The 27,917-nt window shown below is 32.9% G+C and overlaps 4 protein-coding genes across 4 annotated transcripts; 2 read left to right on the top strand and 2 right to left on the bottom strand.

Moving 5' to 3' along the window:
* Positions 1-4,760: 4,760 nt before the first annotated feature.
* On the top strand, positions 4,761-14,498 carry LOC137830666 (uncharacterized). Its single transcript, XM_068638130.1, has 16 exons — positions 4,761-5,334; positions 5,515-5,690; positions 7,099-7,264; positions 7,442-7,494; positions 7,623-7,766; positions 7,897-8,001; positions 8,103-8,228; positions 8,433-8,633; positions 9,059-9,165; positions 9,268-9,430; positions 9,577-9,642; positions 10,968-11,061; positions 11,545-11,657; positions 12,038-12,108; positions 13,073-13,223; positions 13,735-14,498. The coding sequence occupies exons 1-16, from the start codon at positions 5,028-5,030 to the stop codon at positions 14,170-14,172; spliced, it is 2,481 nt and encodes an 826-aa protein (XP_068494231.1). The 5' UTR covers positions 4,761-5,027; the 3' UTR covers positions 14,173-14,498.
* A 981-nt stretch (positions 14,499-15,479) lies between these two features.
* On the top strand, positions 15,480-18,914 carry LOC137827886 (rhomboid-like protein 19). The gene is made up of 8 exons (XM_068634245.1): positions 15,480-15,819; positions 15,921-16,051; positions 16,518-16,578; positions 16,667-16,833; positions 17,589-17,694; positions 17,807-18,009; positions 18,106-18,246; positions 18,547-18,914. The coding sequence occupies exons 1-8, from the start codon at positions 15,790-15,792 to the stop codon at positions 18,647-18,649; spliced, it is 942 nt and encodes a 313-aa protein (XP_068490346.1). The 5' UTR covers positions 15,480-15,789; the 3' UTR covers positions 18,650-18,914.
* Positions 18,915-19,517: 603 nt separating this feature from the next.
* LOC137827885 (uncharacterized) lies at positions 19,518-22,063 on the bottom strand. Its single transcript, XM_068634244.1, has 6 exons — positions 21,490-22,063; positions 21,158-21,185; positions 20,483-20,713; positions 20,254-20,317; positions 20,119-20,178; positions 19,518-19,887 (listed from the first exon to the last, which is right to left on the bottom strand). The coding sequence occupies exons 1-6, from the start codon at positions 21,609-21,611 to the stop codon at positions 19,832-19,834; spliced, it is 561 nt and encodes a 186-aa protein (XP_068490345.1). The 5' UTR covers positions 21,612-22,063; the 3' UTR covers positions 19,518-19,831.
* Positions 22,064-22,476: 413 nt separating this feature from the next.
* Positions 22,477-27,511, bottom strand: LOC137827884 (MLO-like protein 6). Its single transcript, XM_068634243.1, has 15 exons — positions 27,031-27,511; positions 26,876-26,933; positions 26,616-26,776; positions 26,327-26,449; positions 26,010-26,070; positions 25,140-25,228; positions 24,894-24,968; positions 24,711-24,805; positions 24,569-24,618; positions 24,224-24,264; positions 23,958-24,131; positions 23,820-23,855; positions 23,373-23,446; positions 23,153-23,213; positions 22,477-23,039 (listed from the first exon to the last, which is right to left on the bottom strand). Exons 1-15 carry the CDS (start codon positions 27,154-27,156, stop codon positions 22,593-22,595), a joined length of 1,671 nt encoding a protein of 556 aa, XP_068490344.1. The 5' UTR covers positions 27,157-27,511; the 3' UTR covers positions 22,477-22,592.
* Positions 27,512-27,917: the final 406 nt, after the last annotated feature.

Raw genomic sequence — 27,917 nt, 5'->3', positions numbered from 1 at the left:
TATATTAATAATTAATAATTAATAATAATGATATTGGAATTAATAATAATAATATATTAATAATTAATAATAATGAAGTGTGCACGGTCAATGATGTGAATCAGAAAGCATCATTACCCTTAATCTTGAAATTGTAACTTTTGGAAATCTAAAACAATAAATATCTGAATGGTAATAATGATAATAATAATAATAATAATAATAATAATAATAATAATAATAATAATAATAATAATAATAATAGTAATAATAAAAACAAACGAATAGATATGAATCAGAAAGTAATAATAAAAATAGTAATAAAAAATACATGCAGGGTAATAATAATAATAATAAAAATAATAATTTTAATAATAAAAACACAAACACAATTATCTTTTTAAACCTTTTCAAACTTTGATTAAAAGTGCAATAGTGGAAGCACAGTTTAAACAACAAATGATCACATTGCAACACTGAACAAAATGAAAACGAAAATGAGATTCACAGAGCATAGGAGAAAACGAAAATATAAAATGCAGTGCTATGAAAAAATTAAATGCATAAGAAAATGAAAGCTACCAAAGCTTGCACACAGAGAACCCAAAAACAAAACCCTAATTTTGCAGAAGAGGAAAACATTGGGCCGATTCATAAATTTTGTCATCGTATAGGGTTTGCAAAAATTAAATGAAGAAGAAAATGAAAGCTAACCATTTTCAAAGCCAGAACAAAACAAAAACGTAGATGAAAACTAAAAAATCAAATCCAGCGCTACGAAACTCAGCACCAAGCAAAGTAGAAAACGAAAAAACAAAAAAAATTGAAGAAAACATAAGGGAACATCAAAGCTTGCAAACAGAGAACCCAAAACCAAAACCCCTAATTTTTGCAAATCCTAATATATATATATATATATATATATATAATTGATGAACCGGGCCAATGTATTAGGGTTTGCAATAAAAAGCGTATTCAGAAAGCATTACTCGAAGGCTGCTCTGTTCTGCAAAATTTGCACAGCCATCACGGAAAAGGGAAATACGTTGGTGCAGATTAAAGATGCCTTTCGATAACGCATGTTGGCAGTTGCCAAATTGGTGAATATCAGTAAAGATAAAAGGAGAGAAGGAATGAGAGAATGACTTTGAGAGAGATTATGGTTTAAGAGAGAATGGGAAATCGGAATGAGAGAGAGGGAGAAAAAAAAAAGTGAGTTTTAAGAATTGGTACGTGGCAAGCTCTGGTTGGTTCATATGTCATTTGGTAATTAGTGAACCTTTGATCCATTTTCCTCTTTGGGTAATTTTTTTTCAATTTTCTTTTCCAAAAATTTGAGGTTGTGACACGTGTCTAAACAGACTTGTTTGTGCTCATTATATTCTAATTGTAATTTTAATTCTAAAAAGTAAGTAGAATTAGAAATATTAATATATTAATAATTAATAATAATGATATTGGAATTAATAATAATAATCATATATTAATAATTAATAATAATGAAGTGTGCACCGTCAATGGTGTGAATCAGAAAGCATCACTACCCTTGATCTTTAAATTGTGACTTTTTAAAATCTAAAACAATAAATATTTGAATAATAATAATAATAATAATAAAAATAATAGTAATAATAAAAATAAACAGATAGATATAGTAATAATAAAAATAATAATAATAAATACATGCACAGAGCACAGAAGAAGACAGAAATATCAAATGCAGTGCTACGAAAAAATTAAATGCAAAAGAAAATGAAAGCTACCGAAGCTTGCAAACAGAGAACCCAAAAACAAAAACCTTAATTTTTGCAGAAGAGGAAAACATTGGGCCGATTCATAAATTTTGTCATCGTATAGGGTTTGCAAAAATTAAATAAAGAAGAAAACGAAATCTAACCATTTTCAAAGCCAGAAAAAAACAAAAACGTAGATGAAAACTAAAAAATCAAATCCAGTGCTACGACACTCAGCATCGAGCAAAGAAGAAAACGAAAAAAAATAAAAAAATGAAGAAAACATAAGGGAACATCAAAGCTTGCAAACAAAGAACCCAAAACCAAAACCCCTAATTTTTGCAAACCCTAATATATATATATATATATATATATATAATTGATGAACCGGGCCAATGTATTCCTCTTATGGAAAATTAGGGTTTGCAATAAAAAGCGTATTCATAAAGCATTACCCCCGAAGGCTGCCCTGTTCTGCAACATTTGCACAACCATCACAAAAAAGGGAAATACGTTGGGCGCAGATTAAAGATGTCTTTCGATAACGCATATAGGCAGTTGCCGAATTGGTCAATATCAATAAAGAGAAAAGGAGAGAAGGAATGAGAGAATAGCTTTGAGAGAGATTAGGGTTTAAGAGAGAATGGGAAATCAGAATGAGAACAAAAAAAGTGAGTTTTAAGAATTGGTACGTGGCAAGCTCTGGTTGATCGAGGTGTCATGTGGTAATTGGTGAAGCTTTGGTCCATTTTCCTCTTTGGGTAAATTTGGGTAAATTTCTTTTTCAATTTTTTTCCAAAAATTTGAGGTTGTGACACGTGTCTAAGCAAACCTGTTAGTTCTCCCTTAATTGCTATATATAGGGTTTGCAAAAATTAAATGAAGAAGAAAACGAAATCTAACCATTTCCAAAGCCAGAACAAAACAAAAACGTAGATGAAAACTAAAAATCAAATCCAGCGCTACGTAACTCAGCACCGAGCAAAGAAAAAAACGAAAAAATATTTTTTTTTTTGAAGAAAACATAAGGGAACATCGAAGCTTGCAAACAGAGAACCCAAAACCAAAACCCCTAATTTTTGCAAACCCATATATATATATATAAATATAATTGATGAACCGGCCCAATGTATTCCTCTTTTGGAAAATTAGGGTTTGCAATAAAAGGCGTATTCAGAAAGCATTACCCCTGAAGGTTGCTCTGTTCTGCAACATTTGCACAACCATCACAGAAAAGGGAAATACGTTGGTGTAGATTAAAGATGTCTTTCGATAACGCATATAGGCAGTTGCTGAATTGGTTAATATCAGTAAAGAGAAAAAGAGAGAAGGAATGAGAGAATGACTTTGAGAGAGATTAGGGTTTAAGAGAGAATGGGAAATCAGAATGAGAGAGGGAGAAAAAAAAGGTGAGTTTTAAGAATTGGTACGTGGCAATCTCTGGTTGATCAAGGTGTCATGTGGTAATTGGTGAAACTTTGGTGCATTTTCCTCTTTGGGTAAAATTGTTTTTCAATTTTTTTTTCCAAAAATTTGAGGTTGTGACACGTGTCTAAGCAGACCCGTTAGTTCTCCCTCAATTGTTATATATAAGGGTTTGCAAAAATTAAATGAAAAAGAAAAAGAATCTAACCATTTCCAAAGCCAGAACAAAACAAAAACGTAGATGAAAACTAAAAAATCAAATCCAGCGCTACGAAACTCAGCATCAAGCAAAGAAGAAAACGAAAAAAAAAAATTGAAGAAAAAATAAGGGAACATCAAAGCTTGCAAAGAGAGAACCCAAAACCAAAACCCCTAATTTTTGCAAACCCTAATATATATATATATATATATATATATATATATATATTCTGGAAAATTAAGGTTTGCAATAAAAAGCGTATTCAAAAAGCATTACCTCCGAAGGCTGCTCTATTCTGCAACATTTGCACAACCATCACGAAAAAGGGAAATACGTTGGTGCAGATTAAAGATGTTTTTCGATAACGCATATAGGTAGTTGCCGAATTGGTTAATACCAGTAAAGAGAAAATGAGAGAAGGAATGAGAGAATGACTTTGAGAGAAATTAGGGTTTAAGAGAGAATGGGAAATCAGAATGAGAGAGGGAGAAAAAAAAGTGAGTTTTAAGAATTGGTACGTGGCAAACTCTAGTTGATCAAGGTGTCATGTGGTAATTGGTGAAACTTTGGTCCATTTTTCTCTTTGGGTAAATTTTTTTTTCTATTGTTTTTCCAAAAATTTGAGATTGTTACACGTGTCTAAGCAGACCTGTTAGTTCTCCCTCCATTGTTATATATATATATATATATATAATATTATAATATATATATAATTAATTTCGGTATGCCGTTTTATGTAAAAATACTTTATTATTTGTTAAATAATAATAAATTCACAAATTTCATAATTACATCTCCCTTTCATTAAAAAGCAACTCATGATTTTGCATTCATTAAAAAGTAATTATATTATTTTTTTCCTTTCAAAAGTAATCGTAAACAACTTTTTATGGAAGTTATTTATTTTGTAATAATAATTAACAACTTTAAATTAATTGAATTAACCACATTTAAAATTTGGTTAGCCATGTGAATAGGAATAAGGACAAACCATAATTCTCTGGCATACAATTGGGAGTATTCTTTAATCACATTAGTCATAAATCACTAAATTGTGTTTAGGGTTTAGAGTGAAAATATGTATATGATGAGTGAAAATGAAAATAAGATTTTTTTTTTTTGAGAGAGAGGAAGAGAATTAGAATAGATAATGTTTTTAAAATAAGTAAAACAAACAATTGTGTTTCATTTTAGAAAAAAAAAATATTAATTTGACAATTGCATAATTAATTATATTAATTTACAATTTTTAATTTTTTTTATCAGTTATAATCTGAATCAAATTATTATTGGATTGTGACTTATTCTTTATTCTATTATTCAGGTATGACTATTATTTTTTTAGTTTTCTCCTCCCATTTTTTTTCAATTAAACACCTTTGACTTTTTATCAATCTATTTCGATCGCAATATGAATTTAAATTAAATAAATATCTTGGTAATTAAAAAAGATATTTGAGGCGAAGGAAAAACATTAATGCATTTGAATTATCAGTTAGTCCACGATGTGTGTTGTTCGTGATCATCATGGTTTATCGTATCGCAACTTTACCTCATAGCCACATAAACAAACACCGTCACACACGCCACGCCACTACTCTTTCACTCGCCCAGTCACAGCAATCACCACTCAACAACACAAATGCTCATTAATTTCAACTTCAGTGCCGCCGTTTGACCCTCTTCCGTCCATGCCGACGGTGCTAGGGCCTCCACCGCCGTCTCTTTCTGTATGCGCGTCCTTGCCTAGGCGCCCGCAGAGCAAGAAGCAGCAGCAGAAGCGAGCATGGGGGGACTTCAGCCACTTCGCTCAGGTGGTTCGCAAGGACGTGGAATTCCTCAAGAGAGGAATCGACGACGGCGTTGCCTGGGCCAACCACACCTTCCGCATTCCGCAGGTTGCGAAGAAAATCGACGAAGTCGTTTGGCTCCGCCATCTCGAAGATCCTCACTCTCCTCCCTCTCCTTCTCCTTCTTGGCCTCAACCTTGGTACCCAGGTTTGCGTCCACATCCCTAATTCCATCTGAATTTCGCGCTTCTGACTTATCGAGTTACTGTAATGGACGTCTTCAATGACATTACGACAAAATTCCTATTGCAATCATGTTAATTAAATTACGTGAAGAGTGTTGTTCTCGGCAATCAGAAATTCAGTTTGGTTGTTTACTGTGTTGCAGGACTAACTGCAGTGGACTTGCTCATGTATGATCTCAAGGCTTTGGAAGCGTATGCTTCTTACTTCTATTATTTGTCTAAGGTTTGGTCCAAGCCGCTTCCTGAAGTTTATGATCCTGAGGATGTTGCTCAGTATTTCAGTGTTAGGCCACATGTGGTGACCTTTCGTGTTCTTGAGGTACTGTGCTTTTTTACAGTTTGAATAAATTATCGGGTTAAGTTGTGTAAACTTACTTGCCTTCTGATGTCCTATAATGTTTGTTTTATCGCATAATAACAGCATTTGTTCGAAGATAGTTGCTTGCTTCCTATAAATTGGTATATTATAATTATTGAATATTTACTTGCCTAGAGCCTAGAAACCGATAATCTTGTGCAAACAATAGTTGTCCATTTGTTTTAGTTTCATAAGAATCATACATTACCTAGGATTTGGTACCATTTAACTCTTGTCTTGACTGTTAGTTTTTTATTCAGTTTTTTTTTATCTGAATTGATGTAACATTTGATAGTTATTCACTTATTTCATTCGATTCCTATCTGTAATAAATTTCTTTTAATGATAGGGATTTAAGTTTTTAATTTAAAATTTAAATCTATCATCATTATGTCAAGGATACATGATCATTGATGAAGATGTGCCCTATGCTATATTTTGCGAATTTGTCAATATTAGGAATGAATATCAATTGAGTATATAGACAAAATGCAGTTTATAGTGACTTTGACAATACAACTCTTCTCTTGAGGAACTTTAAATTAGGTATGTTCCATTCTGAATTCTAGTGACATGAAGAGTATATCCTAGTAATCCATTCTCAATTCTAATGATATCGGAGTCTATCGTATCCATTATGCTGGTCACCTGGGGATGTCCAATATTATAGTCCAAATATTTGGGTGTGAAGTTGGCGTGTTAAAATCTGGCATTGGTTGCGTATATAGGCAAAATACCACCTATGATGACTTCGAAAATCCTTCCCCTGTAAACTAGCTTTTTGGATTAAGTTGAACTTAATCTGATTTCAATTCTATTTGTCATAAATGAACTTTACGGTAGTACACACATGAATCAATTTACATTGGTGAGTTACATCCCCATAAATAACTTTACGTGAAATGTGTTTTTTATTGATCAAATCTTGAAATATAAATATATATTACATATTATTTTTGTCAAATCTTGTAAAGACAACGATAGAACAAAGTAATAACATAGTTCCTTTGCCGATCAAAAAATAAAATAACATAGTTCCTAATTTCATATATTTTAAAAGTATATATTATATTATGTTAATTTTGATGCAAATGAGTTAGATATCAATTAATTTTGGATTCATGTAAAATTTTGTAGATATGATCTATATGATAGAAACTTCTACTCTCAATAGTGTTGTTTTTAATATATTTGATAAAGAATTATTAAATGTGCAAGTGTGTGTAAGTGTTTAACAGACTTTGGTGTAACTAGTTCCACCTAAATACACACATGCACATATTCCAATGGGTTTGAAGTTGGTTTGACGTTGCAGTCTTCACTTTTTCTTCAACTACACTCCTTATCGATTTATATCTCATTTTGGAAGGTACTTTTCTCCTTGGCCACCGCTATGATCAGCATTCGAACTTCAGGGTTTAAAAAGTTTCTCCGGCTAGTTCCTCAGGAGGATTTGGATGATACATCATCTCAGTATAATTTTGGGATGGTATTGAAGGAAACATTGCTTAATCTTGGCCCCACCTTTATAAAAGGTGAGGAGCTTGATCTATAATATGATTATTAAAATAAATTCTTGTCATAATTCCATTATTGGGCTTTATATGAATTTTGTATTGCTTTAAATTTTTTTGGTGTCGGGACTTTCACTTCTTTCATGCAGTCACAAGATTATCAATATCCTTGTTACATTCATTTGATTGCTGATGCAGTTGGTCAGTCCCTTTCCACAAGGCCAGACATCATTGGTGTTGAGATGTCCAAGGTTAGATTGACAACTGTGTCTGTATTGTCATTCTATCACAATTATGCTACCACTAACATTTTTGAACGGTTCGATTGACAATATGTGTATATATATATATAAATATTTCAATTGTGTTCTTCTTGCAGGCATTATCAGAATTGCATGATCAAATCCCTCCTTTTCCCAGGAATGTTGCAATGAAGATTATGGAGGAAGAATTTGGTTGTCCTCTGGAAACATTCTTTAGTTACATTTCTGAGGAGCCTATAGCTGCTGCATCATTTGGTCAGGTACTTTTTCCTATGACAGGGGAGTACCATTTATAATTAAATGTTACTTATGAGAGTTTAGTTAAATTTTACTCTGAAGTATTAATGTGATGGTATGTGTTACTGATTTATTTATTTTTCTATTCTCTAGGTTTACTTTGCCCGTACTACTGATGGCAATAATGTTGCTGTAAAAGTTCAGCGTCCTAATCTGCATCATGTGGTGGTGCGGGATATCTACATCCTTCGCCTTGGGGTTTGTATTTACTATTAATCTCTAGTGGCATTTTAAGTTTTACCTTTATTAATCTATTCTTCATTAAAATATTAAATGAGTGTTTATATTATCCATTTTAGTTGGGGCTGCTGCAAAAGATTGCCAAGAGAAAGAGTGACCCTCGCCTCTATGCTGATGAACTCGGGAAAGGTTTTGTCGGTGAATTGGATTACAAATTAGAGGCTGCGAATGCTTCAAAGTTTCAGGTAATAAACAAAAGGCATATCCGCTGGAGCTTTATTATGTTCACATATTAATGAATTCTAGAACTGGTCAATTTAGAGCATTGATGAAATCTTTTATTAGGTTTTAACTTTTAAATGAAGGTTGGTTGAATCTGTTTGACAAAAACCACTAAATAGTGGTCAATATTTTTGTTCTTTGAATTGACACGGTATTGCTAAATGCAGGAAGTGCACTCTTCCTTTACTTTCATGCAAGTGCCAAAGGTATTTCCACATTTAACTCGAAAAAGAGTTTTGACCATGGAGTGGATGGTTGGTGAAAGTCCAACAGATCTGCTCTCTGTGACTGCTGGAAACTCTGTTGGAAATGTCTCTGAATATTCAGAAAGGCAGAAATTAGATGCAAAAAGGCGTCTTCTTGATTTGGTATGTAAACAAAAATGCAATTATCCTTTTTTTGTCTTATCATTGGGCAAAAGTATTGTATATCTATGTTAAGTACTTGTGACAATTGGGTTTTGGTAGAAACCAAGTGAACTACTAAAGATAATCAATATTTTTCTAATAGAATTACAAGTATGAGTAAAAAAGAAACTCTTGGACTTAAGATACTTTATAGTTTCAATTACAAAATAAATAAGGCTTGGGATTCTGGTAGTGGTAAATTTTTTCATCAATACTTTGTTACCTTTTTTTGACCCGCATTATTACTCATCTGAAATTTTTTCATCAATTAAAAATGACTGATTCTATTAAAACCTTGCTGTTTGATCTCCGAGACTGAGTGTTTCACTAAATTAAAATTGCCACATTCAGTTATTTTTTTTATTTTTACATATTGATTAATTCAGGTCAGCAAAGGCGTTGAGTCAACATTGGTACAACTTCTTGAAACAGGCTTATTACATGCCGATCCACATCCTGGTAACTTGCGTTATACTTCATCTGGACAAATAGGGTATTTATTTTTCCTTGCCTATCCAATCCAGTCTGAATAATTATGGTCTACCTTCACAACAAAAATGTAAAAGGATTTTGTTTTCTTCTTTGTACGTGATAGTTTTCTGGATTTCGGTTTGCTCTGTCAAATGGAAAAAAGGCATCAATTTGCTATGTTGGCTTCCATAGTTCACATAGTTAATGGTGACTGGGCTTCCCTTGTCCGAGCTCTGATTGATATGGATGTTGTAAGGCCCGGGACTAATATCCGACTTGTTACCTTGGTATAGCACTTGTATCTCAGGATTTTAGAATTATATTGCCATTGAATATTTAAACCAAATAAGAACAGCATTCTCATACCCAGTGTTTGGTTATTCTGAAACTTATGTTTACACAATGGCTTTCTGAACTTATATTTAATTTTCAGGAACTGGAACATGCATTGGGAGAAGTAGAACTTAAAGAAGGAATTCCTGATGTGAAGTTCAGCAGGGTGAGAATTATATTTAAGAAGAATAGTAATTGAATTATGTTTGTCAGGTGACTGCGTTAACCAAACCACTGTATGTGACTATCGAAAAATACAGAAATAACAGAATTCCTTACTATTTTTTATTTATTTTTAAGCTTACCTAAACCTTACAAAACTATCCTAAGTGAGATTTGCATCTCTTTGTATACTATAATTTGGTTATATCTCTAGTTGACGTGAGATCTTCAACATACCACCTCATACCGAGAATGAACATTTCGAGCGTGGGACTAGGATGAACTTGGTAGTGGGTGACATGGTAAGTTCGGAATGACTCTGATATCATTTTAAGAAAGTGGAATTTAAGCTTAACTTAACCTTAAAAAACTGGCTTGTAAGGTGAGGTTTGCACTTATATATTATAATTTGAGAAAATCTCTAGTCAATATGGGATTTTCACTACCTTGACTAAAATAGAATGCATCATCCACTATTTGAAGCTAACCATAACTGAAAAGAAAGTTACAGTTCCAAAACTAAATCAACTGAGTAATATCTGTTATCAGGAGCAAACCATGTATGTTTTTGGATAACATGGGTTATTGAACATGGGTATACATAAAATTATCATGTTTTATCATCAATAATGATAATTAGATGGATGATTTACATTGCATGTGGTTTATTTCAACAGAAATGATGTTATGAGAAATTCAAGTTATATAAACATGTGTACAATTAATTATTTGGTGTTCTTTACATTGAGAATCACGAGTTCTAAATCTAATTCCACCTTAGGTATAAATGCAATCAAGCACCATCGGATTGCATGTATATTATAGAGGGTGTTTATACTTTATAGTTTATTGTTTGAGAAAGTTTAAAACTTATAATTTTCTTGCTTTAAACTGTGGAGTAATTTAAGCTACAATTTGAAGCTGATTGATTAAAATTTAAGCCCTCCTATTTTTGTTTCGTGTTGGGATTGATATATTAAATTAAAATAACAAAACATATGATTGGTATATGGCATCATTTCCAAATACTACATTTTCAAATATAATTGTGGTTTATGCCTGATTGTCTTTTTTGCTCTGTTAGAATTAGAAAATGGTTTTAGCGATCCTTTTCTGGTTGTTAGTATTGAATATTGTTATAGGAAATGAATATGAAGCACTTCTTACTGTATATACATTTAAAAATATGTTTTTGTCTAAATTTATATCCAGGAAAAATAATAGTATCCATCTAATTGAACATGTGTTGATAGTTGGTTTCCTATTCTTATTGTTGCTTTTGCTTGTAAACTTCTCAACTTACTGAATTTTCAATCAATTTTCCTTAAGGTTCTTGGAAAGATTTGGACTGTAGCACTAAAACATCATTTCCGTATGCCTCCATATTATACACTTGTCTTGCGATCACTAGCTTCCCTGGAAGGTACACTATCAATATGCAACAAATTACTTTTTGTCTCTCTCATTTATAGTCATGCTAATAGATTCTGCATCTATTCATTATGTATCATCAATATGTGGTAATTCAAAAATATTTGTTTTTGTCTTGAACGAACAATCTCAAAAGCTTAAGTTGTTAGGGGAAGGTGCATGAATGTATTTATACTTTAATTCTAACACACCCTCACGCAAGAGCCTTTTGGTCTCAAGTGTGCACAAGTTCACCTACCTTGTGCTAAAATTCAACTTTTATTAGAAGGATGAGATGAGAGCAACAAGGATAAAACTCTAAACCAATTGATCAGAGGCTTTGATAATATGTTATGAACCAACATGACCAAAATATTAATTATTTAAAGAGTAAAGACACGTGAACGGTTCCCTACTATAATTCTGGTCATGTTAAACTTCTAATATTCTCTCTACATTATCTTTTAACTCGTAATTTCCTTTGAAACAATCTCAGGTTTGGCTATAGCTGCAGATACAAATTTCAAGACTTTTGAAGCTGCATATCCTTATGTTGTTCGAAAACTTCTCACTGAGAACTCTGCTGCAACAAGGAAAATATTGCATTCGGTAACATAAAACCTTGAACATTTAGTTGTGTCAATAATCCGAAGAAGAGTAATGTAAAACAAGTCATCGCATGTTTGTTTTTATTTACTGATGTTAAAGCATAAAGAATATACTCTAAGCACTTTTTACCTTGGAGAAAAATGTAAAGCAATTGAAGATATTTTTATATATGAATCCTGTTCAAACTTTATCCGCACATGATGTCTTTTTTTAACATGTCTCGTCAAACCAACCATCATAGTTTTGCATATGCACTTATGTGAACTACTAGGCATTATCTCTGTCATTCTAATGGTGATTAATTACAATTGTGGAGTTTCTTCGTAATATATCCTAGACACTATTCATTGCTTTACTAAACTCATTTTTCTCCTGTTCAGGTGCTTCTAAACCGAAGGAAGGAGTTCCAGTGGCAAAGGCTTTCCTTGTTCTTGAGGGTTGGAGCAACTAGGTATGTCAAAATGAATGCCAGAGTATTCTCTCTGGGAAGTTTTATATTTTATATATACTTTCTTTAGCTTAGTTTCTGACCTAATATTTATCGTATTTGTAGGATCTATTGACTTTGTATTTTCGGTTTCATCTACAAACTAGTAAACAGCAAGTCCCTCTTTGCTTGAAAAATTAAAACTAAAAATGCTTGTTTTTATCTAATTCAAATTAAACCGTGTCGGTGGTATGCATTTGACGCTCTTTTGTGATACTTGAATAAATGAAATGAGAAAATACAGTGTATTCAACTTACTGTTTTACCTTTTATTGATATATATATATATATACACACACACGGTTACAAATAAAGGCAAAACCCTAACCTTAAAGTTGGGTACATACAAAGGAAAATAACAATAAAAATAATATTATATTTCAACACTCACTTTAAGTTGGAGCATATAGATCATATCCACCAAGCTTGGAACATATAAGCATAAGCTTTTTGACAAAGTTGCCTCAGTATTTTGTTTTATTTTTTTTAATTTTGGAGCTCATTGTCTCATTGTAGTTTTCTAGAAATAGTTAACTTTCTAGAGTTTAGCAGTTTAGGGATATCGGTTTGGTTGGTAATCACTGAACTAGGGAAGGCCTCAATTCAATGAAGGCATCTTCTCTAATTTGCAATGAAGTTGATTTTCATTTACAAACATATGCTAAAAGATTTACACTACCATTTTTGTACATTTATTATTCTATCGTGAAAGCTCTAATGGATAACACCTTTTCCACAAATACCCTCTACGGGTAGGATATTTAAACCTAGTGCTTAATAACTGTCTACTCATTTTTGTCATGCACTCAAGCTGATCTTAATAAAGAGACATATTAGGCTGGCTAGTTTTAGTTAATCTATTACTCAATAAATTGTTATTTTTTCTCTGCTGTTGATGTAGCGTCTCATACTTTTGTTATCTTGTCAGGAAAGCCTTGCGACTAGTAGCATCAAATAGTGAGACGCCCCTTGATCACTTATCAAATAAAGCCACGGATACAATTGATGTTGCGTATTTGGTTTTGAGGCTTTTACCATCCAAAGATGGTGTTGCTATCAGAAGACTTCTCATGACTGCTGTGAGTTCTTATAAGCTTTCTATCTTGCTTCTTTTGTCTTCAAGGCTCTGTCACCATTCCTATTTTAGTTGTCTACGTTTACTGTTTGTTATGTTTGAGTTTCTCATTCATAAATAGCAATATATATAGTGTTAGTTTATTTGCTGGTTGTTAATTTATGAGTTGCTGATTTTATGTGAAAATAAGGTTTCTGAACTCTCCTTTAGGATGGCTTTGGTTTTTAAATAGATACGTATATGGATTATAGTAATTCCAGTTTATTGCCATTGTACATGCTCGCCAGGTTGCCAAAGCTTCTGGTGAATTCATTGTCAAAAACTTTTTGTTGTGGCAAACGTTTTACTATGACTATATTTATTATACTGAGTCTTGCTTTATTAGTTTGAGCGTCTGATTACTTGCGTATATTATTAGTGGGTAGGAAAACTGAATGTGCTTGTCTGGAAGATTTTCTTTGGTTGGCTGAAATAGTTATTTAATGTATGAAACTTACTTTTCATGGAATGGACAGGATGGAGCTTCACTAATCAAAGCAGTGGTCTCAAAGGAAGGAAAGTCTTTTCGCCAACAACTCGGCAAGATCATGGTTGACGTAGTGTACCAATGGATGATTAAATTATTGGGAGAAGGAATTACAGTTATTCAGTATTCCCGGGTGATATTGGCTAATGGACTTAGCAACAAAGAATCAGGTCTATCCCCTAGATCATCTTTGCCTACGGATGATTACAATTTCATTTTTAGAGACCGACGACTCCGAGTGATATTCTATAAGATTCTAAAATCTGCAAGTAGGGATAAAATATTGATGTTGCGGTTCTTCTGGGCTTCCCTTCTAATAATGGTAACAGCTTCAACTTTGGCCTGCCACCGGCTTGTGGTGTCTCTTTCTGAAGCTTACTTGGCCAAAATATTTGATGCTCCTAAGAGATACGCAGTCAGTGCATGAAATTTTCTTAAAATGTTTAGTTTTCTCAGCAGGGAGAGATCATTCTACGTATCCAAAAATTTTCCAAGAAGAAAAACAAAGGTGTATTTCTACGGATGACAGCATTGTAGCTTTAGTTGGATATTTTAGATTTGGAGCAAATTTGGTGTCAGGCAGGTGAAATGTAGGCATAGGATTGAAATGTCTTTTAGTTACAGTTTAAAAAGGTAAACTCTGTACGCTGTACTGATGCTGTTATCAATATCTAGATACCCTACAAGTATGTAAAGTTTTTCATGTAAAGTGTTACAATTTTTCAAAAAATGAAAAAGTCTTTCAGCTACTAATTTTCTTTATGTCAGTCCTCAGTACATTGTCACCGTTACTAATTTCTTATTTTACTTAGTTCATTTGGTTAAGGCACTTATTTTACCGGATTAACGATGATAGTGTGAGAAGGAGATGCATCAAACTATTTAAAGTGCTGTTGTAGATGTTAATTTTAGAGGCTACTGGAAAAATTGATGCATAAAACACACCTTGTGTGCATCCACGTATCTGTTAATAAATAATCTTACTTTGCCTCTTTAAAATGAAAACTACTGGGAAAATTGCCTTTTTTTCTCCGGCGGAATGGACAATTGTATTTGGTAACAACGATTTTTGTTCATATAAGCTGAATTTTGAAAGATTAGATGTTTTAAAAGAACAATAAATGCATTTTATATTGAAACATTGATTTATGAATGAAAATTTGCTGCTGTTTTAGCTTGCTATATAACATGGACGAACACAAATACGTCTATCAACGTGGTTAATAGATAATTAAATCTCTAAAGTGTGTTAATTACAATTTAATTATTAGTTTTGTACACATTAAAGAGTTTTGTCGGGAGTAACTAACTATTTTTGCATTTCAAAAAATATTATTCAGAGGAAAATGGGGACGGTGAGATAAAATGTAACCTTTAATTTTTATAGAAGACGTGTATGTGTGTCAGAGATGTATTAATACAAGCAGGTATTCGGTAAAATCCTTCTTTCAGGAAATAACTTTTATTTTTTAATAACATTTTCTTCAATGGACTAAAAATTATTTTCATAAAAGATATATAACACATTTATTGGGAATAATAAAATTAATTTTAGTATTTTATGGATAGACACTGATGCTGTGAAATTTCTAGCAAAGTCGTCTTAAAAAGATAAATTTGTTTTTTTTTCTTCTAAAATGATTTAAGAGTAAAACAAATTCCACCCTAAATTTACCAAACAATTAATTTTACGTAAAATTTCATTTGCAATCTTCAAACTCACATTATGAAATCATGAATAGAAATCAAATTTTAGGCACACGAGACAAATCCCTGATTTGTCCAAACGCATTGCATTGCAGAAGAGTGAGTGAAGATGAAATGTAAGGAAAGAGAAGGAAAAGAAAGTAAAGGATTTGAGGAATTGAGTTTCACACTATCCAATCCAACAACTCAGAAAGTAACTAATTATTACCAGATTTTTACTTACTACTTTTTTACAATTACGTCAACTATATAGCACCGTAGTTGCAGTGAAGTGAATGGAACCGAATCTTCTCTTCTTCTTCCACTTCTTCAGATTCAAATCCAGGATCTGGCCTCCATGAGCACGCCACCACCGTCGCAGTCGCAGGTATCTCTCTCTCTTTCTCTGTCTTTCTTTGTTTCTGTTTTTTTGTTAAAACAATTGAGAATGTACTGTTTAAACAAACCATTGCAACGAATGAGTTACAGGGTACGAGGTTGTTGGGTGCATCTGGGTTCACGCGCCTCTGCAAGGGTCTCTCGGTCGTGCTCATTGCTCTTCACATTGTCGTTCACCTCTTCCCTTCCGCTATCACCTACCTCGCGCTCATTCCCGCCAGGTATATTTCTATCTATCTATTAACACTATCTTGTCATTTCACCACTACACGTTTCATTTCTTGTTGGCTATGTTAGAGAAGTGCTTTTTTTGAGTTTTAATGAACATTTTCCAAATTCCGATGTACAAAATGAAGGAGGACGAAATTATTGTTTTGGAAATAAAAATAAAAGTACTTTTGAGCTCTCAAACGATGCTCATTATTTGCAATGTCATCATGTCTAAGACTGCAGTTCATATCAAATACAAGTTTAGACTATGTTTGGTTTTCCATCAGAGCTGCTCTAAACTCAGTTCCATGACATGTTTGGTTACTCTCAAAAGCACGTTTGCACATTAACTTTTTTTCCTGAAACTCAATTTTGTAGAAGTAAGACTCCCAGTTTGCAAATTTAGATTTGGATACTTTAATCTAAAAATGCATTTAATTGGCTTAAAGCTTATTTTCCTATTGGTTTCTTTTGCAGGACTATCCCATTTGCCTGGAACCTCGTTACAGCCGGTTACCTTGAACAATCTGTCTATGGGGTATGTTAAATATATACACTTCCATCAAATTATGTTTCTCTTGCTTTAACCAAAATTTTACAATTAAGATTTGTGTTACTTTGTATAGGTAGTGATCAGCACAATTGGTCTTCTCTTCATTGGAAAGCTGCTTGAACCAGTATGGGGTCCCAGGGAATTTATAAAGTTCATCTTTCTAGTTAACTTTCTAACTTCTCTCTGCATTTTCATCACTGCTATTGCTTTGTACTACACTACAAGGCTGGAACATTACCTGTAAGTTGCTGATGTTGTTCTCTAACTTATTTTGGATCTGTTCATTTGATTTTCCTATTTCGCATTGCACTGCACTTGGACTCTCCGTTCTTCTTGTTCTAACCAAAAGCTTAGGAGACTAATGTGCTAGAGCATTGAGCATTAGTCCTTTCTTGTTGTCTCTCCTATTTATAGTTGGTTTTTTCTCTTGAGGTTACGATTAAGTTTCTCTTAAGCAATGGTATGCAATCCCTGATTGATTCTTTTAATTGTTATATTAATTTGGTCGTATTAAAAAATAGTCAACAATGGCTCTCATCCTTAATTAGCATGCATTAATGAATCACAAACCCCCTTGATTGTAGAAGAAGTAAACCTAGAGATTCTAGATTTTCGATGACATATATAGCCTAGAGATCATGTGATTAGTACTACGTTAGTATTAAGATTACTATACAGGTCATTAAATAACTTAGCAGTAAACATTCTTCCAATCTCGAACATAAACTGAAAAAACTATCATACAGGTCGGTAAATGACAAAAATACACTTCTATTGGAGATTAATTGGTTACTCTTTTTAATAAGAAAATATTCATGGTTGGGTATTTAGTAAGCTGAACATTAAAAGTATTGAATATTTGAACTTCAACATTTTTTAGGTCCTTCACGTCATTTTGTTATATGCTATCATTTGTTCAAATTTAGTACACATCATATGTGCCATTTGATCTTTGGTCCAATTTTTCTGATCTTTATGATCTTGCATTGTTTTAGTTATATACCACTCTCTGGATTTCATGGAGTTATATCTGGCTTCTTGGTTGGCATCAAGCAAATTATACCAGATCTAGAGCTTCCTTTCCTTAAGATAAAAGTGAAGGTTTGATGTTCTAATTTTTTTTCCATTAATTTTAATTCATTACTTTTCAGTGACAATGGGTTTGTGGTGATCCTCTTAATATGGCACTGACACCACTTCCATTTCTGTTCAGTGGTTACCATCTATCGCTTTATTGTGTTCTATTGCTACGAGCTTCTGGACACTAGAGGCAACATCATATCTTCCAACTGTAATATTTGGTACATATATGAGCTGGATTTACCTCAGATACTGGCAGAGAAACCCAGAAACGAAACTCAAAGGTGACCCAAGTGAGGATTTTGCATTTTCTACATTTTTTCCAGATGTTTTTAGGTAAGTTGTGGTTTTAGTTTTGCCTGCAATATTTTATGATGCTTTACAACCTCTTGTAATCTCTTTAAACAATTTTTTTATTTTTGCTGTTTTCAGACCAGTTATAGACCCTATTGCATCAATCTTTCATCGAATGCTCTGTTGGGGAAGATCAGATGCTTCTAATGATGCTCAAGGTTACACTCTCGGAGGTGAACCTTTGCCAGGTTCTGACCCCATTGAGGCATCTAGGAGACGGTAACTTCACATTACTTTGCTTTAGTTTTAACTCACCCTGCATTACATATTAGAAATTATTACAGTGAAGCAATGCATGACGCATCATTTGCATAAATAGACAATAAAAAGACTACAATGAATTGCTCGGTGGTAAATGATTATGCTAAAAGAAATTAGAAAAAGTTGTTGACAAATGACTTTTTGCTTTCTTTTCTTCTTTAATTTAGGTTTTATTTGATAAACTAATACCAATTTCCATTGTTGAAGCAATTACATTGCTTAAAACTACTCACCGTTGTAAGTGCTCTTTTCTTGCAGAGAAAGAGGTGCTCGAGCACTGGAAGAGAGATTGACTGCAGAGAGATTGGCTGGTGCACGAAGTGCAGGGGTTTTGCAGACAGATGCTATAGAAAATGTGTAATTTCATAGTTTTTTGTAAATTTATTTACGGTCGGCCAATGTGAAACTGTAATGAGTGAACTTTTCAAAGGTGGTACAGTAATGAGAAAGTTTTTATCTGTCTTCAAGAAAGATTTTAATGTGCATTTTGTCTTTAAACCATGATCCTTATGAGACTGATTCTGGTTTCTTTTCCTTGTGTTATATAATTGAACTGTACTATGTACCTAACCGTGTATTGAATCCAAACTTGATTGTGCAACTGTATGTTAGATTCGTGACCTAAATCTTGGATGTAAAGATCTAGTTCTCTCGGTTTTATCATTTTGAAGAATTGTTATTCAAAGGGTAATTTCAAAAACATAATAAAGACGTTTTAGATCAACTTAATTAACTGTCGCTTTGGACATGACATGTACCTAATTAACTGTCACTTTCCCGACCAAGGTACATGACTCCTCCTTAATCCTTATTAAATTTCTTAATTTAGGTGCACTGTAAACATTTTTTTGTCATAAGTATTTTCTGGTACATTCGATCAAACACTAATTTCATAAGTAATATAACTGTCACTAATCCAACGTATTTTTCACACATCAGAATTTTCTATTAAATAGATCTTTTCCATAACATTGAATACATCATGTCTAACTACTTGTCCGCAGAAATCGAACATGAAATTTTCTACTAAATAAGTATTTCTCACATGTACAGAAAATGTTTAATCATTTAGTTAAATTAACTACATGGAGCAATGCACTTGAGGTAGTATGTCAACTTTTTACTCATAAACAAATGAAAGTCATAAACTTTACATTTATTTCAATCAAATAAATTTTGAAGCACTTAGAAAATTATTATGTCCAGTCCAGGTAAATAAAGAATTCAAATAGACGAAACCCTGCATCAACTTCAAGTAGATATAACGTAACATCAATATACAGTGGTAAGAATTGTACATCCGAGGAAAAATATATCACAAAGAAGTCATTTGGATCATGTGACCTTTTTGCAGTGAGAACTTTTACTACTTTTATACAGAATGTTATTCAAAGACTTTTAAATGACTTAGAAGTCTCGTAGTTTCAGGTTACAATATCAAAGCAAAAAAAAATGACATTCATAAAGAGCAAACTCTTTCTTCAGGCAAACATTTGCAACAATGATGTGGAAACTAACTGATCTCGCTTTGGAATTGTATCAATCAGCTTTCAAGAGCATCTCCAACAAAATACTGTTTCTGAACCATTCTCCGGAAATCTGCAAGGCATATTCCATGCACAGCCCCAGTTAAAATATGCACTCTATAAAAATCTTCAGAACTCTGAGTTAAGAAAAACACAACAACCTTTGTCTATGAATACATACAGCAATTGAAGTGGAAATCAAATGAAACAACTGGGGAGCGATACAAATAAACGTAGGCAGCGTAAATCATTGTAAGTTTATAATAGAAACAACATTGGCTGTTTAAAAACTATTTTTCCAAACCTTCCTTATCATTCCAAAGTGCTGCAGCATAGCTGTTTAGAGGACTCTCCAAGTTAGGCTCTGTTATTAGAAAGTAAATTGCTCAGACAAGCATGCAAAGGTGAATGCAAAACTCAAAAGATATCAAGACCAGACCTTCCAATAAACTTTGAATAGACAGAAGAATAGTTCTGCAGTCATAAGCTGAAGACCACTTGTCCTGTAGAAACACACAAGTAGGACACTTATTAGCCCCAAGAGAATGTAGTTGATGATGGAACACTTGGTGCAGATTGATGCAATAAAAATCAAAATTTCATCTATATATACTTGGCCTCCATATTAAAGGTAGAGCCAAACCCACCAAAACACAAATAATGAATACCTGAAGGATGTCCAGACAAATGTTGCCAAACTGGTCAACATTTGGATGAAAACACATTGTCTCAAACTTCACTTGTGGGGGCTTAAAAGGGTAGTCCAGGGGAAAACGTAAGGAGAGTTTATAAGATAAACCCTCATACAGAGTTCCTTTTCCACCTTCAACTGTACCAATCCATGTAAAAATACTCTCACCGTCAGGGAAAGCCGAAACTCCAAGATCTCCTCCACTCATCTGCAGGAAAAGTCATTTTCAACATTTCATAGTATTAGTGGCTGTGAGAGCAAAAACAAATTACAATAACTGGAAAAGAAAAGCATATGTTATACCTTTGTTTCTTAAAAATCAGCTCATATCCCAACAGAATTACTTTACACAATTTACCAAAGATTACATAAATTAACAAAACATGCTTCTCAAAATAAAATTGTTCAATTCTTCAAAATAAACCACCATACTTTCTTTGATTCATAAAATAAAACTGTTCCATTAAACCGTCACCTGGACCAAAAATAGAATGAAAACGATCATGATTTTCTAGATGCTCCTTGAGAATTCAACTTTCTAAATCAGAATTTATTCTACAAAAACGTATAAAGAAATATTGGAGATTTCAAGAGAAAAGTTCCATAATAATAATAACAACAACAATCATAATTCAAGTAAAAAGAGACATACCATGAGAGCCATTAATTCCTTCTGGAGTCTGCAATTACATTAAAACAAAACCATCAAATAGAATTCCAAAACCCAATATCAAAATTTAAAAAGAAACATCTAAAAACTGAATAATTAACCGGGTATCGAATTTAGGATCAAAATTTCCAAACTCAAATTCGCTTGCCATGAGGAAACCAAATTCAGATAATGCAAAATAGAAGCGAAATTCGAAAACAAAATTTCATTTTTCACTTTTATTCCTACATGGGAGTAGGAAAGAGGTTCAAATTTTCGAAAGATTCCATTAACGAATCAAACAGAAAAGAAGAAAGATTTCAAATTTCACTCACCTCTGAGAAACGGCGGAGGTATCGACGGAGTGAGGAGACGGCAGCTGCTGCTTGGACGGAACCGCGGGCGGTCGACGGTGGTCGAAGGAGTTGCCGGCGGCGGGGTCGGAACGGACCTCCATGAGTGGCGATGAAGATGAAGACGGAGGCCCAATCCGATGAACGGGTGAGATTTAGGAATCAACGAAGAGAAAGAAAAGAATTTTGCGGGAAAACGAAGTGTGTAAGGAACAAAAATGGATGGAAGTGCTTAACGCTATGCTATTTGCTTCTAACTACTCTTTCATTATCTTTCCCATTTCACAATTATTTATCACTCTCTACTTTTTACTTCCTCATGCTTTCCACCAATCAACATCTTAAATCTCATTCTTCAAAAATTACACACTATAATAATTATTACAATAAAGATATTTTTCATCAAAAATAAAAATGCAAAAAACATAATTCTAAGTCATAACATCACACTAGTCGGTGATTAGGTACATATGATTGTTATCCAAAACCTACCACAAACTCAATACAACTAATCATCTTTCAACAATTGCACAATCACTTTGTTTTGGAAAACTTTTTTATAGTATTTACACACTTTTTTATATATATGATCAATTTACACTAGATGTATTATTCAAGTTACATTTTTAATAACTTTTTCAAAATTTAATTTAAATAATTCAACCATTTGAATTTCATATGAGTTGATTTTAACATATAATATTATATTTAAAAGTGTGTAAATATTAAATTTGATAGATATATTATCATTAAAATAAAGTACTGAAATTCAATTGTTAGATTGATTAAATTTGCATTGTGAACAGAAAGTGATTGAAGGTGTGCAATATAAGTGATCACCTCACACATTTCTTTGAATTTGATCAACAATATTAATCATCTGAGAGATAGTAAAAAAGAATTTGATACTGACGTGGTGAAAGTGAAACCTCATCTTATACCAGAGATGTAATCATGTAACAAATGATGTTGTCCGAAGAAAACTACTTCACTTTCATTTCAATCTTGAAAAGCAAAATGCTTCCTTTTACTTACAACATAGATGTGTTGGATATGTATAGAAGCTATAATACAATGAAATGTTTCTAATACTCATCTGCTCTACCAGGGTTGCGTCCCCTCCCAAATGAAAATTCAGATAAAGCAATGTTGATTTCATGTTGAGTTCGAACAGGATTGAGTCCAGCAGGAGGCAATTCTGCTGCTGCTGGAGGCTGCACCTGCATGGTCTCTTCATGATCAATATCTCTTGCATGGTGGCTTGGGGAATGTGACACTTCAGCATCCCATTGCCCATTTTCATAATCGGATGCTCTTGGAGAAACTAGTGGACTATCACTGTGTCTAGGGTGCTTGTGAAGCAGGTGCACTGGAGACATGCCACGAGTTGGGGTTCCTGGTCTGCTTGAGAATGGTGTGTTAGAAGTTGAATCCCTGTTGTGTTTCAGATGCTTTTTAGCAGAGTGATGCCAGCTCTTTAGTGCTGATGCCACGTTATCTTTGAAAATGGTGGGTTTCATGCTAGAACCCATCTATATTATGCCACCAAAAAACAAAATGAAATAAGTGCCTACCATTATTATGGTATTTATTCATTATATTGATACAGAAAGACTCAATTTAATATAATGTTCCTGTATTTTACCTGTATGACTAGAGCATAAAGAGGCAAAGTCACATAGCTGCATAGAACTTGGGTGAGAACCCTGCAAAGTTTCACTTTCTTATTAGATCACACACACACAAGTATAGAACTACTACAAAATAGAGTGTGTTGAATTATCTCCAAAATACAAGTCAAATGTACTAATGATTTTTCAAGTTTTGGTATGTTACATGCAGTTTGGAAAATGAAGTGAACTTACCCCATTGTAAGTCTAATGACAATATCTGCAGTAGTTCGGTGAAAGCAGGAGTTTATTTTGAACCCATTGTCTAACTGTAACAAAGAAATTATGCAAAGTTAGAAAAAGTTTACTCCTTTTAAGCTAAATGCTGCATAATAGTCACAATTCTCTTGACATGAAGGTAATTTAGCTTTTTTCAGGCTATTGGGTTTGTTTTATTCATTAACTAAAACTATTCTTAGGTTTTTCTCTCCTAACAATTTGAGTTTCCGGAAAGCTTGATCTTGATTCCTAGTATTGATACATTTTCATTCTATTTATTGTAAGCAAATTCTTTAACGGTACAGATTCAACAAGAAAGCATGGTCTACGCAATTCTGCAACTTTTTTCAATGTTGTATAGCTAAGTAACATGATCCAATGAAGCAAAAATTTTAGGAAAGTTGATCAAGATGAAATACTTACTGTGCTCCAAGTAAAAAACGCCAATTGAAATGCATTCTGCAGCACAGAACCAAGCACAACTATTTTCAGTACTCAAGAATAGGAATATTTCATTTTTGACAGTTGGTTTAATCATAGGAAACAAATCATTAAATTTACCAGGAACAGAACAAGATGAATCAGAAAGAGAACGAGGCGAGGATTATTGAACCAGAACAATTCATCTCCTGGCTGAACCACTGGTTCACCCTTGACCACTTCCCCCCTATCTTGAATCTTTAGTGCCATATCTGTTATGATCATTTGTAGCTTTGTTCCCACCAACAAGATTATCTGTATGATTCACATTAACCTTATTATAACCAATTCAATTGAATAAAATGTTGATCAACAACATAAGCAAAATGAGTGGTTTTTTTGCTTACAATTAGTGGGATAAATGGAACCCAAAAATAAGAATACCACCCTGTCCATATAGAACAAAAATTATCATTAACAAAAACAAACTAGAATATAAAGGGCATCTAATATCATTTCTAGTCTAGTAAATAGTCAAGTTTTAAGTGCACCAGAGCATTCCAATTTTAACACTGTAAGAAAATACGAAGCTGTATAACCTTGTATCAATTGAATTCTACAAACATTGTGCATGAAAATGGTGTAAATAATTCACTATCAGACCCATATTGATTCAACTTTTTAGCAACATCAATGATGCCTATCTTCATATGTCATATTAAAATTGGTTTTGATGTTTGAACAGGGCTTACCGTGAGTATTTGTGAGCAGAATTACCACTGCAAAGAACCATATGGTTGGACTGCATGTACCAAAAAGCATGGTTCAGCTTAAATTGGTAAGGTAAGAACCTAGAGGCAGAAAGAAGAGCAAAGCATAACATGATATTTTTACCTTATGCCCACCACTACTGCAAAATCCTCATCTAGTGTTCTGGTGATATAGTTCTGGAAGTCAAATTTTGGCTCACTTGCTGGAGTCAAATGTGCCTAAAATTACATCACTTAGTTTAACTATGATATTCTTTTGACCAAAAAATATCAAACTATAGAACATATTTTGTGAATACAAACTTACCACGACGAATCCATGCCGTAATGCCATATAGTCAGCTTTATTAAGTGATCCATAGAATTGTCTGCAGAAGCTAACCTGATTGGAGCAAAATACAAAGGTTTCATGAAATTTGTGTCACAAATAACAAACCATGTGCTTGAAATTCAGAATGTAGCTAATGGCATAGTTTCATCATCCTTTTGGAACAACAATGTAAGAAATTTATCAGTATATGGATGTATGAATGTATCATATTTGTGTACTCACTATCCATAATAAAGTTGGTGATTTACTCCATGAGTTCAAGTGCCTTCGTCCAAACGTTGTATCCCTAGCAAACCTGAACCTCTCAGGATCTGCAATGCACATTTGAATAAGCTCAAAAAAGAGTTTCAAGGAAACGTGGCTAACATTTCTTATTAAGTATATTGATGAAAGTTAGTGATCAATCATTTTCTGTCACATAGCAGACACATTTAAGAAAATGAGTTAAGGAAACAAAGATAAAGAATACTTATTTAAAAAATTATTTATTTGGAATTCTTGTTTTTGAATCTATTTTTAATCCTTCTAAAGATATTTTTTACCCCTAAATAAAGAAAGTATTTATGTTTTGTATGTAAAATTTATACATAATCCCTTCAGAAATTAAATCAACATGACCTAATGACCTAATTAATGTAAAAGAAAAGAGTAATAAGAACATCTTTTGAGCTCGACAGGTCATTAAACAAGAGAACTGTCACAAAAGATAAAGTAATTAATATATCTTAAAAGGTTTTTCAGTTTACATTAGCAATCAATTTTTATATTGGGACATACTTTTTCATTTAAAATTTATTTCAATCACGTTCAACAGTTGAAAAAATCAATTTTACTAATTAAAATGGAATCTATCAGAATTCAAAACAAATAGTGTTCTTGGGAAAAAAATTGTTTTTCACTGCCATGCCTTAATTTCTTTGTCGGCAAGACTCACAGAGCCTGTTATCCACTTGGTAGATAAGTCAACCTCGACGCAGTTAAGATTTTGAAGACATTTATTTATGATGTAACGTGTGTTTCCTGGTACCTTTCACACTTAAACTGTAATGGTTTTAATTCATTCAGATATTTAGTTTCAGATTTTAACTATACCATGGGAGAACTGATGTTCAAGACCCTTTGTTTCGTCTTCCCACTTCCTCCATATTGATATCTGCATACCACAAAACCAAAATCATTCAGACACGCAAAAACAATTGGTTTTGAGATGACTAATAACATCTTTTACCTACTTCTATTATTTTCAATTTAAATAAGCTTATATTTTTATAATTTTATACACTATATATACATTATTTTTTTATGAGTACGAAACAAAATGTCCTTTTTGTGTTGGAATCTTGTGAGTGCCACTGGGGCAAGGCAAAGTAAATGAGAGACGAAAGTGGTAGGAAAAAAGATGAGAGTACCTTAGTTCTACCCAAAGTCAGTGTCATGATGCACTGTAGAATGTGAAAAATAGCAAGCACAAAGACGAATATATGGAGCTGGTGAAGCCCATATTTAGACATAAAAGCAACTGTGCCTTCCTTCTGCAAAACACCAAAACAAAATCAAACTTTCTGTTGGAAATTTACAATATCTAGTCCCTCTTTCTCATGCAGTCAAAGTCAGTTCATTACTATTAAAGTTAAAAAAAAAAAAAAGATCAGGGAAGGTGTATACATATATGTGTGTGTTTGTGTGTATTGTGCTTACTTTTTTTGCGCATTTCTCAACATATCCTTCTGCACCTTTACTCACATAACTGGGATCACAAGGATTCCAAGTGGATGCAACACTTTCTGGGATGCAGATAGAAACAATTCGATCTTCAAACACCACTAAGAGAAAGGATAGGAATCCCAGCAGCATAAGCTCTAAACACAAAAACAAACAATATCAGACTCACACCAAGAGGATATTGGAAATTAACTTAATATATAAAAGGAAGAAGTGGATTAATTAATAATTAGTACCTCCTTTGATCTTTTCCAGCGCTTCATGAAGAGCCTTTTTGTGTTTCTTTTTTAACCACTGCAATAGCAAAATCACACAGCAATGGATCAGGGATATAATGCAGAAGTTGCTTTTTTTCTCATACTTTTTGTGAAGCATGTATAGTCTTAATTACCTTTCCAAGTTCTTCAATAACATGTTCAATGATGATTGAAATAGCAAGCATCACAAAGCACACAGCTGCAACTACCCATGTAGGAGTTGCCTCCAACTTCCTCTGTAGAACTTCTTCTTTGCCCATGTATTAGCCTCTGCACTGATATATATATAAGTATCTCTGCAATTTTTCCTGTGTTTAAAGAGAAGAGTGTGGTTGAAAACCAAATTTTTGTTATGATGATAAGGTTGGGAGTTTGTTGTGGTAGTGATTATATACTGAAGCATGCAAGAAGAGAAGAGCGTGTTGAAGCGTCATTTTCAAAGAAAGGAAGACTTTTGACATGTTCAACACAGCAATGGGTCAAGAAAAGATAAGAGGAAGAAGAGTCTTTATTAAATTGTTTGTTTATTCAGAAAAGTAATTGAAAAAACGAGGAAAAGTTGTGATTACTCATTCATTAGTACTAGTAGTGACTTCACTGCCGCAATCTAACCGCAACGAAAAAACGACCAATCAAAATAAAATAACGAAAACTATATTAAATTTTTATCGCTAAATTATTCCCTACAACGCCATATTTTATTATTTTTAATTAAAAATAAAGAAAAATCTATGACAATAAATATCTTCAAAATAATTAATATGATGCACACGTACATGGCATTCCTTATTGTTCTTATTTTAAAACCACACGTCAAATCTTGTGTAATTGTTAAAAGCTCGATCAATGTCCTTTCTAGCTTCTAATTATCATTTGGCAAATAATTTTTTTTTTTTTTTATTTCTGAGTGAATTGGGATAGTCTTCACAAATGTAGCTCACTTGCGATATATTTCCTCTAATAGATAATACCACGTGTTATATTGGATTCCATTTTCACCATAAAATGCATTGTTAGAGTT

This window comes from Phaseolus vulgaris, chromosome 7 (genome assembly GCF_000499845.2).
Source record: "Phaseolus vulgaris cultivar G19833 chromosome 7, P. vulgaris v2.0, whole genome shotgun sequence".
Classification (NCBI taxonomy): domain Eukaryota; kingdom Viridiplantae; phylum Streptophyta; class Magnoliopsida; order Fabales; family Fabaceae; genus Phaseolus; species Phaseolus vulgaris.
Note: the sequence above shows the minus strand (reverse complement) of the source record. Positions and strands in the feature narration are given on the sequence as shown.

What these genes read in the sequence shown, in the direction of transcription:
- LOC137827884 (XM_068634243.1), bottom strand. Translation starts at nt 27,156, where the DNA reads ATGGGCAAAGAAGAAGTTCTACAGAGGAAGTTGGAGGCAACTCCTACA. An exon ending in TTGAGAAATGCGCAAAAAAA is followed by an intron (nt 26,450 to 26,615) that starts GTAAGCACAATA and finishes GGTGTTTTGCAG; the next exon opens with AAGGAAGGCACAGTTGCTTT. An exon ending in TACGGCATGGATTCGTCGTG is followed by an intron (nt 24,806 to 24,893) that starts GTAAGTTTGTAT and finishes ATGTAATTTTAG; the next exon opens with GCACATTTGACTCCAGCAAG.
- LOC137827886 (XM_068634245.1), top strand. Translation starts at nt 15,790, where the DNA reads ATGAGCACGCCACCACCGTCGCAGTCGCAG. An exon ending in TTGAACAATCTGTCTATGGG is followed by an intron (nt 16,579 to 16,666) that starts GTATGTTAAATA and finishes TACTTTGTATAG; the next exon opens with GTAGTGATCAGCACAATTGG. An exon ending in TTTTTTCCAGATGTTTTTAG is followed by an intron (nt 18,010 to 18,105) that starts GTAAGTTGTGGT and finishes TGCTGTTTTCAG; the next exon opens with ACCAGTTATAGACCCTATTG.
- LOC137827885 (XM_068634244.1), bottom strand. Translation starts at nt 21,611, where the DNA reads ATGGAGGTCCGTTCCGACCCCGCCGCCGGCAACTCCTTCGACCACCGT. An exon ending in AGGAATTAATGGCTCTCATG is followed by an intron (nt 20,714 to 21,157) that starts GTATGTCTCTTT and finishes CTTTTCCTGCAG; the next exon opens with ATGAGTGGAGGAGATCTTGG. An exon ending in ACTTTGGAATGATAAGGAAG is followed by an intron (nt 19,888 to 20,118) that starts GTTTGGAAAAAT and finishes TATGCCTTGCAG; the next exon opens with ATTTCCGGAGAATGGTTCAG.
- LOC137830666 (XM_068638130.1), top strand. Translation starts at nt 5,028, where the DNA reads ATGCCGACGGTGCTAGGGCCTCCACCGCCGTCTCTTTCTGTATGCGCG. An exon ending in CAAGGAAAATATTGCATTCG is followed by an intron (nt 11,658 to 12,037) that starts GTAACATAAAAC and finishes TCTCCTGTTCAG; the next exon opens with GTGCTTCTAAACCGAAGGAA. An exon ending in GAAGACTTCTCATGACTGCT is followed by an intron (nt 13,224 to 13,734) that starts GTGAGTTCTTAT and finishes TGGAATGGACAG; the next exon opens with GATGGAGCTTCACTAATCAA.